This window comes from Ambystoma mexicanum, chromosome 6q, assembly GCF_040938575.1.
Source record: "Ambystoma mexicanum isolate Mex_15411 chromosome 6q, UKY_AmexF1_1, whole genome shotgun sequence".
NCBI classification, from domain to species: Eukaryota; Metazoa; Chordata; class Amphibia; order Caudata; family Ambystomatidae; genus Ambystoma; species Ambystoma mexicanum.
The window spans coordinates 222,847,758-222,861,360 of record NC_090937.1 but is presented as its reverse complement, the minus strand read 5'-3'; the positions used below and the strand labels follow the sequence as shown (position 1 = coordinate 222,861,360).

General features: G+C 46.3%; 1 protein-coding gene across 1 annotated transcript in view; it reads right to left on the bottom strand.

Annotated features, from left to right (window-relative positions):
- The window catches only part of LOC138515911 (alcohol dehydrogenase 1-like), a 321,818-nt gene that overhangs the window by 118,674 nt on the left and 189,541 nt on the right, over positions 1-13,603 (bottom strand). The window contains exon 7 of the mRNA XM_069630674.1: positions 938-1,073. Within this exon, the coding sequence (XP_069486775.1) occupies positions 938-1,073 (136 nt within the window). The remainder of the gene's footprint in view (positions 1-937; positions 1,074-13,603) is intronic.

The following is a 13,603-nucleotide window of genomic DNA, read 5'->3' as shown; positions in this document are numbered from 1 at the left end:
CCTTGGGAACCAGGAAAGACAAGTGCTCCACTGTTTCCAACAAGCTCAGGGGCACCAAGAACATGAAGTACACAGATCTGAGAACCCGTTCCATCGATAAAAGACATGTTGTACCTATTAAATCCTTCCACATTATGATTTTCTCATGAATGATATTTTGAAATCAGAATCCCATATGACTATTAAACATGCAAAGTTTTCATATGATGATTTGCAATTAGTCACATTAGTTATCATCGGCCCAGCAACACTAGCCATTCAGTAAGCCATGCAAGGTGGCTCGCCAAGAAGAACCTTCCATCCTGGATGGCATGCTGCAGTGTTCTGCTCAATCATCAAGGGGAAGTGATGCTGGAGATTGCTTATCTTTTGCCAGGGTTGGACTGGGCCAAAGAATTGTCCCGGGCACCAATGAAAAAGTGGGCCGCAGTTGCAAATGCCTATTCATTCCTTTTGGGACACTGTTTGAACAGTACCCAAGGGGGAGTTTTTGATAAAATGTGATGCAAATCGTGCATTTTAAATAATGTGTATTCTGCAAACTGGTCAAAACTGCTAGCTGCATACTGAAGTACTTGCTAGCTGCACTTTCACCAAAAAAAAAGCGGACAGCACCAGCAGTTTGCATTTTTGGATCTGCCAGAGGCCTATTGCCCTGTAGGTCAGTCTGAGTCTGTGCTTTGACCTTTAGTATTACATGTCCCTGTGTTTAGCCTATGACTCCCTCGTGCTCATACAGATATGAAACTCAGCCACTGCTGCAGATCACTGCAGTAGGGAACTGCAGCCTGCAGCTCTCCAGATGTTGTGGACTAGGTCTCTCAGGAATCCTTATCATTGGCAATACCGTCCATAATTGATGGATTCAGTAGTCCAAAGCATTGGGAAAGCAAAAGGCTGCAGACCCCTGAACTACAATATCAGCCGGAAGACTTACCTCCAAAACAGGATCCTTTCAATGTGCGGCCTGTGATCATCAGCATAGGATCAAGCGAGATCCTTTCATCGCCAGCAGCCACTCCAATGATCACACAGGTTCCCAAGCCAGGGTGGGAAGACTTCAGGGCGGACGTCTGAGGGGAAAAAGGGACACTGTCAAACTGAGGGAAAATCATGTCCATCCTGGACAGAAACCGCCTGATACTCAATTGCAATAACACGTACTTGGTGAACGTACTACAGAATGACCTGTGATGTAAAATAAAGAATCGCTATGGCCGGACCACGGTTATTTATTATGAAGGCTGTATTGGGGAGGACTGCCATTTTGGACAAGATAGGACTAAAACTCTTCTTTCATTGGATTAGAGCATAGTCTATGGGCCTCATTACGACCCTGGCGTTAAGGGTTTAACGGCGCCGTAAAAGGTGTCGGCGCCGTTAAACCCTTAACGCCTCATTACGAGTTCCCTTTGCGGGACCCGACCTTAACGCCTGCTTTTAGCAGGCGTTAAAGTAGGGTGCCGCAAAGGGACCTTGGTGCTAAGTACGGTGCCGCAATTTGCGGCACCGTACTTAGCACCTTCCCCATTCCCATTGAGCCCTATGGGGCAAAAATGGGAATGGGGAAGGGCCCATGGTGAATGGGGAATTACCGCCCCGTCAACCTTGGAATGGGGCGGTAATTCCGCCATTCACCATGGCGGACCCCGGCATGGACCATGGTGCTAATAGCTCCATGGTTTAGCGCCGGGGTCGTAATGAGGCCCTATGTTTTAATGGAAGAAGTCAGCAGTGTCTTGGCAGTCACTGTCCCTGGAAAGGGCTAGGGGCAATCTCATGGCTGAAGACCATAAAGACAAAGACTATTAAGGGCTCCATGGGCCAACAGGACCGGTCAAGCAGGAGCTGTACCTCCACCAGTGACAAAACTCGAATAAAAACAGCCTATCCGGGAATGTATGGAGTCCTCTTGCTTTGCAAAGGCAGCTTCAATTAGGATGTTCTTAGCTTATTTTGACCTATATTTAACCTTCCTCTAGAACCAAAGAACAACTTCACTTTTTTTTTACATTTTTTTTGTGAGACTTTGGCTGTCAATTACTTGGTTGATTTCATGGAAAGACTAAAAGGCGTTTCGTGAATGGCACCCCTGTGGTGATTGAGAGATGGAGACACCCGTGCATTTATTTCTGTTTTTTCAACTTTACTCAAAGTTGGGTAGGTCATGGATGTGTCCACTTTTGTAGGCCTTAGGGATAGGAAGGGCCTAGGAGGCCTTGCAATGAGGAGAAGCACTGATGATACGGCCATGGTCCAAACTGTAGCTTATTTTGGGAATAGAAGGGAGTGTGTTTTGTTGCATTAAGGGGTAAGGTGTTTCTTGAATCTTATTTGCTGGCTATCCTTTAAGTGTAATAGTGATGAGTGTGTGTTTTTGTGTCTTAATTGATATACAAAGTTTTAAAAGTGATTGTTTTGTATTGTACTGGTATTGTTTCACTTTATCGTGTCCTTGGTTGTCATCAAAGAGTGTAATGTACATTATTCAAATATCATAACATGCATGTGCTAATTTTGATATCATACCGTTTTCTTTTCCAAAAGCCACAACACAGTAGACACAGTGGATCTGCAGAATGTATGAATTACTAATTTTGAATATGGCAAACTGTTGTTAAATATACTTTCTTTTGAATGTATGCACTTTAGCTGACACTTTTAGCTGCATTGAACAATTACTAATGCATATACAAGTATATCTATATGTCTATGTGGAGGTAGGAGAGTAGGGGGTGGTGGTGGGTGTGAGAGGTTGTGGCTTGGGGTTTGGACGAGGAAATAAGGGGGATTCTCTCCATAACAAATTCAGGTCAACCAACCGTGCATAACCAAATTGCAGACTTTCAAAAGTAAGTGTTTTAAAACACATAGGGCCTCATCACAAGTTCAGTGGTAGCCCTTAAATGTGGCGGTAGCGCTATTACTTCGGTATTTAAGGGCTGCCCCTATTGGGTGCAAAATTTCGAGTATTACCTCCAGCTTTTTGCTTAAGGTAAAAATCTTGCTCTCTGCACGTTTTTCATCTGTTTCCGGTTCTGTTACCAACAGTGCAGTTACCGCCGGCAGTAATAGCGCCACTAACCCCATTGGGTCCAATAGACCCGTTTGTAACATGAGCATGAGCACCGAGGCTCGTGCACAGCCACATGTTGGGGCCACTTGTGCAGACATGTGCCCCGCACCAATAAAGGTGCTGAGCAGTCTTCCGCTCAGCAGTTACAGTAACACACTAAAGACATGTCTGTGTGTTTCTTCAGGCGCCGCGTTCCGCATCCGCCATGGGCCCACCAGGCTGCCCCACACTGAGGGGCACCACCATCATGACAGGTGCTGGAGACCCTGGCACCCCATAACATCTGGCGACGAGGGAGACCAAGGACCGGACAAGCTCACTGTGTCGGTGCACACTGGAAAAAAAGAGATAAAGGAGACGGAAAGAGGAAGCAGGATGGGCAGTTCCCGCCACAGACTGGAAGCAGCAACCGGGGTGCAATGCCCGCCCCCTGGGAGTGCCGCGCCAGTGCTGGCCTCCATAGCATTACCTCCAGCTCCCATAGGTAGGAGGACACTGGGTGCGTGACTTGCACCACAGAGGTCCGCCGATATGGACATTTGAATCTCCCACCAGTGGGAGTCAATGACTGCGGCCTCCGCCACACACTCGGTGAACAAACAATAAGTAGGCTAGGCTCCAGCCTGAGGGAGTGTGAGAGGTGCACTTGCTGCTGCCCAAAGGGGGGTGTAGCCCCAACTCAGGCAGTAGGCGGCACGGCTCCCGCCACACCACAGGAGCAAGAAGATAAATGTTCAAGTTCTCCCGAAGTTGAGAGAAGGAAAGCAGCTACCAACACTATATGAAAAGAAAATGACGCTAACACGACCGCAGCTCTCCCAGAGGAGAGTGCTTGTGCTGTCAGGCAGAAGATGAGAACGAAAGCGACCCAGGACCAAACAGGTTGCTGTCAGCACCTGCCTGGGAGGGAAGAAGAGGTTGTCAACATCTGGTGATGCCAGGGCTTCATGCAAGTGACTACAGTGACTGCCGATCCTTGCAGCCAATGGGCCATGAGCGTATCAGGCAGCGGGTTACGTCGCTGTCACCACCAACACCCGAGAGCAGTGTGGCAAGCTCTGCTGCGGCAGTGGCCGTACACCAGAGGAGTGCAAGGAAGAACCCCTGCCTGGGGGAGGCCACAAAGGACAACAGCCAGTCAGGTTGCAGCTCTCCCCGGACAGAGTGCTCATGCAGCTATGCAGAAGGCAGCCCAGGAAAAGCTCCTACTGGGGGAGCCTGGCCACTGCGCAGCCATCACCACCACCTTTTCAATGCAAGTACCATCTGTGAAGCAGAGGGATGAGCCGGGAACTGCATGGCCCTGATCACTCCAAGTTCCAACTCCGGCAGCAGGGAGCCTCAACAGGGTTGGACTGCTGCTGCAGTGATAGCAAGTATGAACTTCTGCCTGAAGGGGGAACCTGGGCACGGGTCTGCCTGTTGCCATTCATCATTTCTCACCTGGTGAGGGATGGAAGGAGTTTCCTTCTCTGGCCTCTATCCACAAGGGGAAAGAGGGCCGTAAGACTCCAGACTACGGTCTGCCACGAAGAGACAAAAACCACACAGGCCTGTTGGAGGACCACCCTACAACAGACAGGCCAGAGACCCGATGGCAAGATGACAGCCGGGCGCTTTTCATTATGGGCGAGCTCACACAGAGTAACTGCCCTGTGACCATATGCCGATGTGGCCCCGGTATCCCCGGTGCAGCTTTTCTGGCCAGTGGGGCCATCCCCACTTCAATATTGGACTGATAAAGTTTGTAGTAACCAAGCACATAGGCGTGTAATACCCCAATGTATATATGTGCCCAAGTGTACACCAGTCCAAGGAAGTATGTTGGTAATGCAGTGATTCCTCAAAAGTCGTATGTGTGTAAAGTAGTCCCTGTATAACAGCTTCATATCAATGCTGGCCAGAACTGCAAGCAGAAAAGGGATTTAGCATCACCCATCGCGAGACAATGAACTTAACCCCCAACCCCTGGTAGTGCACCCTTATAACTAGTGTGTACAGTAGCATGCCTAACTAAGAATGTGTATATATATGTTCCGAGATGACACACTAGGTCAGCGTCAGCGTTAGCAGTTGTTGTAACACTTGCCATCTTAAACGTTCATCATTCGTTTGTCTTTAGCCTTGTCATGGAATGTTGTAACGTGGGCACGAGCACCAAGGCTCGGGCACAGTCATATGTTGGGGCCACGTGTGGAGACACGTGGCATGCACTAATAAAGGTGCTGAGCAATCTCCCACTCAGCAGTTACAGTGACACACTAAAGCCGTGTCTGTGTGTTCCTTCAAGTGCTGCGTCCTGCACGCACCCTGGGTCCAGCGGGCCACCCCACACTGAGGGGCATCGCTATCATGACGGGGGCTGTAGACCCCGACACCCCATAACAGTCCCAATGGGAATAGGGGCTCACTGCTGTACTGCTACTCCGGAACTAAAAGTGCTGGACTGAGTAGCGGTAACGCTAATAGCGCTGAGCGGTATCCCGGGCGCAATGAGCGCTGGGATACCACCAAACCCCTGATGAGGCCCTATAGAAACAAAAATGTGCACAGTGCAGCTTAAAGCGTACTCAAGTAAGAGCTTATGGACTAGGGAAAAATATAACATTGTGCTAAATGTACCGACAAGTAATGCAGCCACTGGCACTTTAATAACTCCAGGCCAGTAGATTGAGGCTGGATATTTATGCTCATTTCCATTCCCCATTTTGTCCTAGTTTAATTATACACATTACACCTATTGGTTCCCTTTCTCTTTCAGTCCAATGACTTCTAAGGAGTGATCATCTCTTTGCTTGCCCATGTAAAGTGTCAAAGAGATGGGAAGCAGGAGACATGGATGGATGATGCTCTGCAATTCATTTATAAGGGTGCCTCATGCCTCCTTGTCCTCCTTGAACTCTTGGTTGTATTCAAAACCGTGGTCCACAGCATCCCCCTATCCCTCTTCGCAGACAGGATGGGATTCTCTAGCACTAACTGTCCTGAATTAGTATACCTCCCACCTCTCGGGTAAACACCAGGTCATCCAGATGAACATGTTCCATTATAACTAACTCCCAGTCTCCTGTGGAGTCTCCCGAGGCTCCATCCACTCCAAGATCCTTTTTAACCTTTACATGGAGCCTTTAGGAACACTGCTCAAAGATTCTGATATATAGGGCCTCATTCCGAGATTGGTGGTAGTCATGGTGCTATTTTCCACCAATAACGGGTCCGGCACCGGTCTAGTTCAATGGGGACTTACCGGTGTAGTCCGACCTTTGCTGGACCGGTAAGTCCCCATTGAAAATACCATTCCCCATTCCCATTTGAGCCCCCAGAGGGCTCAATGGGAATGTGGAGGGTGCAAATAACAGGCTCGTGCATGCCAGGCCTGTTATTTGCGCCCTGTTCAAGACAGACTGCATGTATCATCTAAAAAGCGGCCACAAGAAGTACACCAGCATACCATGTAGATAATCTCTGCATAATTGGGCATATGCTCCTCGTGAAGCAAATCATCCAACCAGCTCAAATCACAACTTGTCCACAACGAGAAGCCCTGCAATCAAACTTTCTCTTGTCACGCACCCACCCTCTGGAACCTATCGACTGGGAATGCCCACACTATTCTCCAGTTTCACAAATCTCTCAAAACGTGGCTTTTTCAACAGCTGACAAAGGATAACGCCATTGGACAGACATAATGACACACAGACCACAACTCGCAGTACTGTGCTAATGTTAAAAGGTGCCTTCCCACACGCTGTCTACCCGCACTCTGTACAGCGCTTGCCTGCTCTCGAGCTGGGTCCATGCTTTAAACAGCAAAATAAATAATCTTCTGTTCGTAAGAAAATATGCACCAGATTTGTTCCCTGCTGGTTTGTTCTAACAATGCATGATCCCCAATTTCTTTTGTTTGCAGGAAAAGTACTTTAGACAGAAGTTTAGCGGGAAAGGTAAGACAGGTGCAAAGACAAATGAGACAATCTAGTGGGGAAAAAGCAACAAAAAGACAAACACAGTCATATGGGAGGCCTCTCTTTGCCCGTGAAGGGTTGTGTGGGGAGATGTATTTATAAAACACACAATTTGCCTCTCCTTACAGCATACACACACACATATACTGTTACTTAGAGTCTTGAGCTCAAAGAACATTAACTAAGTAACAATGAGTTACCACAAGTGTTCATTCTTTTTTTTATTGTTGCATTTACAGTTTACAAAAAATCATACACAACAAAATACAAAAAACGAAAGGATAAGAGATAATGAAAGAATAATATACCATTCAACAGAAAACATCTTATAATATCAAAAACACAAGAGGAATAGGATACAAACATGTTTACAATTTACAAATTGTTATACTTCCAAAGATACATTTTTCTTATTCAATTCAGAAATTAAAAATAGAAGAAAGTGATTCAGAGATAAAACTAAGGAAATAGCAGTGCCCCACATACAACAACACCAAAACAAGTTTCTCGATACCTCATAACATTCAATGGCGTTGTCCTTGAAAACCCCAGATCGTTTTTTAATAAAGAACGTACACTCAACTACCAGATGTTTCAGGGTTTCACGGGTGTTGCTTACCCCACAAAACCTATATTTATTATTTAGTCCTTTTGACACATCCAGCATATTCATGCTCCGCCAACTTTTAACTTTCTCATCGACGGGTAGTTGATTTAACCTGAAACGCATGAAATTCACACGTATAACAGAGCAGGGACACTTTTGAATATATAGAGGCAGACATTCCCTAGCATGGGTAAACCTAGAATATTCCGCAAAGCTTGTGTACGAATAAATACAATCAGCAGTATCAGCCCAATGCGACCTGAACAGAATCTTTTTAGCATACCCCGGTCTAAGAATCAAATCCTCTTCGGATGCACAAATATACACCAACACTGAGCACATCCGTTCATTAAGCTCATTCAACGATGGTACAGATCCTGCTGTCATAGCAACCTTAAGATTCTCATGAAGAGAATTTTTGGGCAGAGCAATTATTCTTCTGAAGAGAGAAAGCTGCCTCCAGACATACCTTGCCTTTAATGACACCAGACACATTCTTTTCTACCATATCTGGTCAAGCTGGTTCAACTTTTTATATAATGGACAGTAAGGCGAAGCCAATCAATCCTGTCTGAGGGCTGATTAAGACTTCACATTCATCTCTGTAAGTAGGCAGGTGTGCAAAGTCAAAACTAGGAAGCACAGAACTAAAAATGCCAATCACATCTGGGAACGAGCATGATGTTTCTTTGGTTTCTATCTGGGCTAACATATATGCAGTATTAACTTAAACTTTGATAAAAGATGTCTGATAGCACATGTACACACTAAGTGCCTGATTCATGGAATATTTGCCTGGTTCAAAGTGAATTTGCACTGCTGAAAAGTCTCTTTGCACTGCCTACACAAACCCTGATTCATGGAACCGTGCAAAGTGCATTTTTACCATGCAAAGTCCGGGCAAAGTCATTTTGTACTGCAAAAATGACTATGCACAGAATTTGGCTGGACTTTGCACTGCAAAAATTCACTTTGCACGGTTCCATGAATCAGGTGAAAGCACCCATGGATTTTGTAAGATCAAGCATCATGCCAACTGCTAAATGCAAAGGCAAACTATTTTCTTTTTAATTATCATTTATTTGGTTCTACCGCACTGTAGCCCTTGGGATTCAGGGCTCCAAACAGACACGTGGACATTTCTGAGACGGGACAAACATGTAGCTTGTAAGCAAATAGCCGGCAGCTTATTTAAATAGCAGGGTTTTCAACTGTTTCTTGAAAGTGTCCTGTTTTCTCTCCTGCCTAGAACAGGAAATTATCTTCCATTTCCCCTTGAACTTTTTACCCTTGGGACCGAGAGGTATTGTCTAGTACTTGAGTGTAATGGTCTAGCCTTTGCTCCAAGCATCTCAGGGCTACCCAGTAAATACATTTGTGGGTTAGTGGGAGGGCTATGAAATGTACCCTAGCAGTCACAGGGTGCCAATGCAGTTCCCTTTGCATCTTTGTGTTGTTATCTCTTCTTGAGATGTTATATACAATTCTCACAGCATCATTTTGCACCAATTGTAGTCTCTGTAGACATTCTTTGCTAATCTGTACCAACAGGGCCTTGCAGTCACCCAGCCTCGGCATTATCATAGCTCTTACTAGTGTTTCACAGTTTTTATGCGTCACCAATGGCGCAACTTGCCGTAAGACTCTAACATAATGATGTCAGTTCTTCACTACACCATCAACATTGGCTGTGGCACCCACTGAAGCATCCATGCATAGCCTTAAAGATTTGACGTTATCTGACAAGGGGATTGAGCTGCCCTCTCTTTCAAAGACTACATATTCTGGCCCCAATTTAACCCTGGCCCATGCTGAGCCAAATACCATAGGTTTTTTAACTGTCCAGACGCATCCAATTCTTTATAGAGCCATATATGTTATTCAGCTTTTCTGTGTCTTTTTCATAAAATCCACTAAGGTTCATCACAAAGTTGGATGTTGTCTGCATAATTAGTAAAGATGAGGCCCATCTGTTCCATCTGGTTACATAGTGGCTTTTTATAGATGTTAAAAAGTGTGGGTGACAAACATGCACCCTGCCGTACACCATATACTTTATGAATTGGTTCCAAGGTAGCGTCCCTCCAGCCAATCCTTGAAGTTATTCAGAAATAATTTCAGCCATTCAGTGGTGTTTCTGGAACAGTTTCCTGCATCTGACACTTTTTCTCAGTAGGCATCTGTGGTCAAGTAAATTGAATGCCGCAGAGAAGTCCAAGAGAATTAACATGCCGGCTTTAGTTGCCTCAATAGCACCTAACATCTGTGTTTGCAGATCCAGGAGTGTGGTTTCCTTCCCATGTTTTCGCCTGAACCATGAGTTTTTTGCATGCAGAGATTCTGATATTTCAAGATGGTCATGCATTTGTGGAGCCGCCGCTATTTTGTCTACAATTTCAAGTAGGAAAGGGGTCTTAGTACGTGTTCTCAAATTACAGGGAACTTTTGGATTCAGCCCTGGTTTCTACACAAGAGGTGTTACCACCACATCTTTGAACTCTTTAGGCACTAGATTGTACAGAAACGATGAGTTGGCAAATCGCCTAAGGAATTGGGCAAATAATTTGATGCTCTCTAGGATGATTTTTGATGGCAAGAAATCGCGGGGACATGAGGAGGGTTTAGCGGCATCTCCATGTCTAAGATAGATGTTGGATTAAAATGAAAGCATCACAGCTCCTCCCCCTGCTCCTCTTATGTTGTCATGACCCATAGAACTTGCCCCTTCTGGACTATCTGGTCCTTATCGCGACGGGGCTTGTATTCCTTGTTACTCCCAACATGGCCGTGCCAAGTGACTTGCCACGCACCAGCCTTCACGTCGCACACGGCACGTTCTATAAATTGGTCATGCCCCCGCGGCCCTGTGCGTCTCAACGCTATCATTAGGTAGTGACTTGGCGTGTGTGTGCTGTTCAGCGAATCCACTATTCCTAGTTTCCTGGTTCCTTCTTCCTTCCTTTCACCCCTTCCCTCTAATTCTGCTCCCGGAATCCTCAACCCTAGCGACCGCTACTTATTTCCTGGACATCCTGGAACTGTGACCTTCCCGGAACTCTGAACGCGCTATGCAGCCGGATGTGACTCGAGCAAGCCTATACAAGACCCGATCCATCCACAAGAGGAATCCTCCAGCAGAACAGAGCAAGAAGCGATCCCAGGTGAGACGGGGGAGATTTACGACAGTTTGAGACGCCCAATGACCGACACTGATACTGCTGCGGAGAAGTCCAGGACCTTATGCGTGGCATGCAAGAACTCACAACTGAAGTACAGAACTTAAAAGCTGAGAATGCTGCGTTAAAGCAGCTTGTTTTGTCTTGCAACCCCGCTAACAAGGACAGTGTGTTACTGGGTGGAGTGGTAGACAAATATGATGGCTCGGCAAAATCCTTACGTGGATTCCTGGATTCCTACTTGGTGCATTTTACTTTTAAGCCCTATTATTTTTCAACTTCCAGGACGAAGGTGGGCTTCATAATCTCGCACCTCACAGGGAACGCGTTGACCTGGGCCACTCCCTTAGTCAACTCAGGATATGCCCTCCTGGATGATTATGATGGATTCATTCAGCCACTCAAGACTATGTTCGACTGCCCAGAACAGGTTTTTAGTGCTCAGGAACGGTTACTTGATTTCCGACATGGATCTCAGGATATGCTAACGTACGTTACTAGATTCAAACAACTGGCCAAGGAAGCGGATTGGTCCTCAGAAGCAAGTTTCACTCAATTTTGCAGGGGTCTAAACGAGGATATTAAGGACGAATTAGCCAGGGTGGCTCGTCCTAGCTCATTCCAGGCTCTTATGGATCTAGCCATGCAAATAGACTTCCAAATCCAGGAAAGAAAGGATGAAAGAAGAAAGACCAAGATACCCTTTCAAAAGAATTCCCTTAAGACTTCTGTAAAAACCGATCATGCCCCAACCCCTGACATAGATCCTGAACCCATGCAAATAGGAGCCTTCCGTGGGCCTATTTCCCCACAAGAAAGGATGAGAAGGATCCACACAGGCCTGTGCATGTATTGTGCCTCGGATAAACACCTTGTTAGAGAATGCGCTCTAGCCCCTCCACGGCGTTCGGGAAAAGCCAACTCCCGATCCTAGATGGAGCAAGGTGTCGGGAGAGGATTTTTGCTCCACATCCATTCAATCCTTGAACTCTCCTTGACAAAACAATTTGGTGATACTACAGGCCTTCCTGTCGCCCTCCAAGAACAAGACCTATCCCATTCTGGCCTTGGTGGACTGCGGAGCTATGGGAATTTTCATTGATCAAGACTGGGTTGTTACTCATCATATTCCATACGAGACACGAAACACCATGCAGCCGGTGGAAGCAATTGACGGAAGACCCCTCTCTTCAGGACCCATAAGCCTGCAGACTAAAGAGATCCAACTTTCCATAAACCATCATCAAGAGCGGATTACATTCGACATCATTAAGTTAGCCCATTACCCCATGGTTTTGGGTATGCCGTTGTTACAAAAGCACAATCCGTATATCAATTGGACAGCAGGATCATTATTCCTGGGCTCAGAGTTCTGTATGTCCCACTGTCTATCCTTGGATCCCTCCTCGACACCTCCTAAAGAACAACCAAGAGACCAAAAAACACCACTCATGGTTTCCAATATCATACATGTTCCAGAGGCCTATCAGGGATATACTGATGTATTTTCTACTGCCATAGTCCAAGCCTTACCCCCTCACAGGCCCGAAGACTGTGCCATAGATACAGATCCCTCAGCAGTAATTCCCTTCGAAGAATGTTTATTCTTTCCGAACCTGAGAAAAAGGCCCTTTGGGAATACCTAGACACCAATCTTGAAAACGGCAACATAAGACCCTCGAAATCTCCAGCGGGTGCTTCGTTGTTCTTCATTCCCAAGAAGGATACCAAGGAACTCAGACCTTGCCTCGACTATCGAGGCTTAAATCAATGCACCCTCAAAGATCGGTACCCACTGCCCCTGATCTTGGATATCCTGGAAGCTGTGAGAGGCGCCGTAATAATCACAAAGTTGGATTTCCAGGGTGCCTACCACTTAATCCGTGTCCGGGAAGGAGGCGAATGGAAAACAGCCTTTAGATCACCCTTTGGTCACTATGAATATCTAGTCATGCCCTTTGGACTAGCTAATGCTCCCGCATTCTTTCAGCGTTTTATGGATAGGGTGTTCTCTGACATGTTGTTCCTCTTCGTCATTGTCTATCTGGATGACATATTTATTTTTTCCAAGGATCCTCTAAAGCATGAAGAGCATGTAAAGGCAGTATTACAACGACTTTGTGAACACAAACTTTTAGCCAAACCCAAAAAATGCTTGTTTCACGTTACTTCTGTTCACTACCTAGGATTCATCCTTAGCCCAGAAGGAATTGGTATGGACCCTTCAAAGGTAAAGGCCATACTGGCTTGGCCCGCTCCCACATCTGTGAAACAAGTTCAATCCTTCCTGGGGCTCGCCAACTTCTACCGGAAGTTTATTTCTACCTTTTCCGAGATCGCTCAGCCGATCGTTGCTCTCTTGGAGAAAGACACCCCCTTTATCTGGTCTACACCGCAAGATAAAGCATTCCAACGATTGAAGACAGAGTTCACGCAAGCCCCCATCCTGTCCCAACCCAACATAAATCGCCCATTCCTAGTGGAAACGGATGCCTCCAACTATGCCATAGGAGCGGTCTTGAAACAGGAACTTGAAGATAAACTGCAACACCCCATTGCTTACCTTTCACGAACCCTGACTCCCAGCGAGACACACTATTCCGTCCTGGAGAAGGAACTGTTGGCCATCCGCCAAGCCTTCACTCAATGGCGACACCTACTTCTGGGTGCTAGATATCCAGTTCAGGTCCGCACAGACCATCGGAATCTCCAAATTCTACAATCATTGGAGTGCAGGAACAGTTGTCAGGCGCGTTGGGCCTACTTCTTTGCCCAGTAC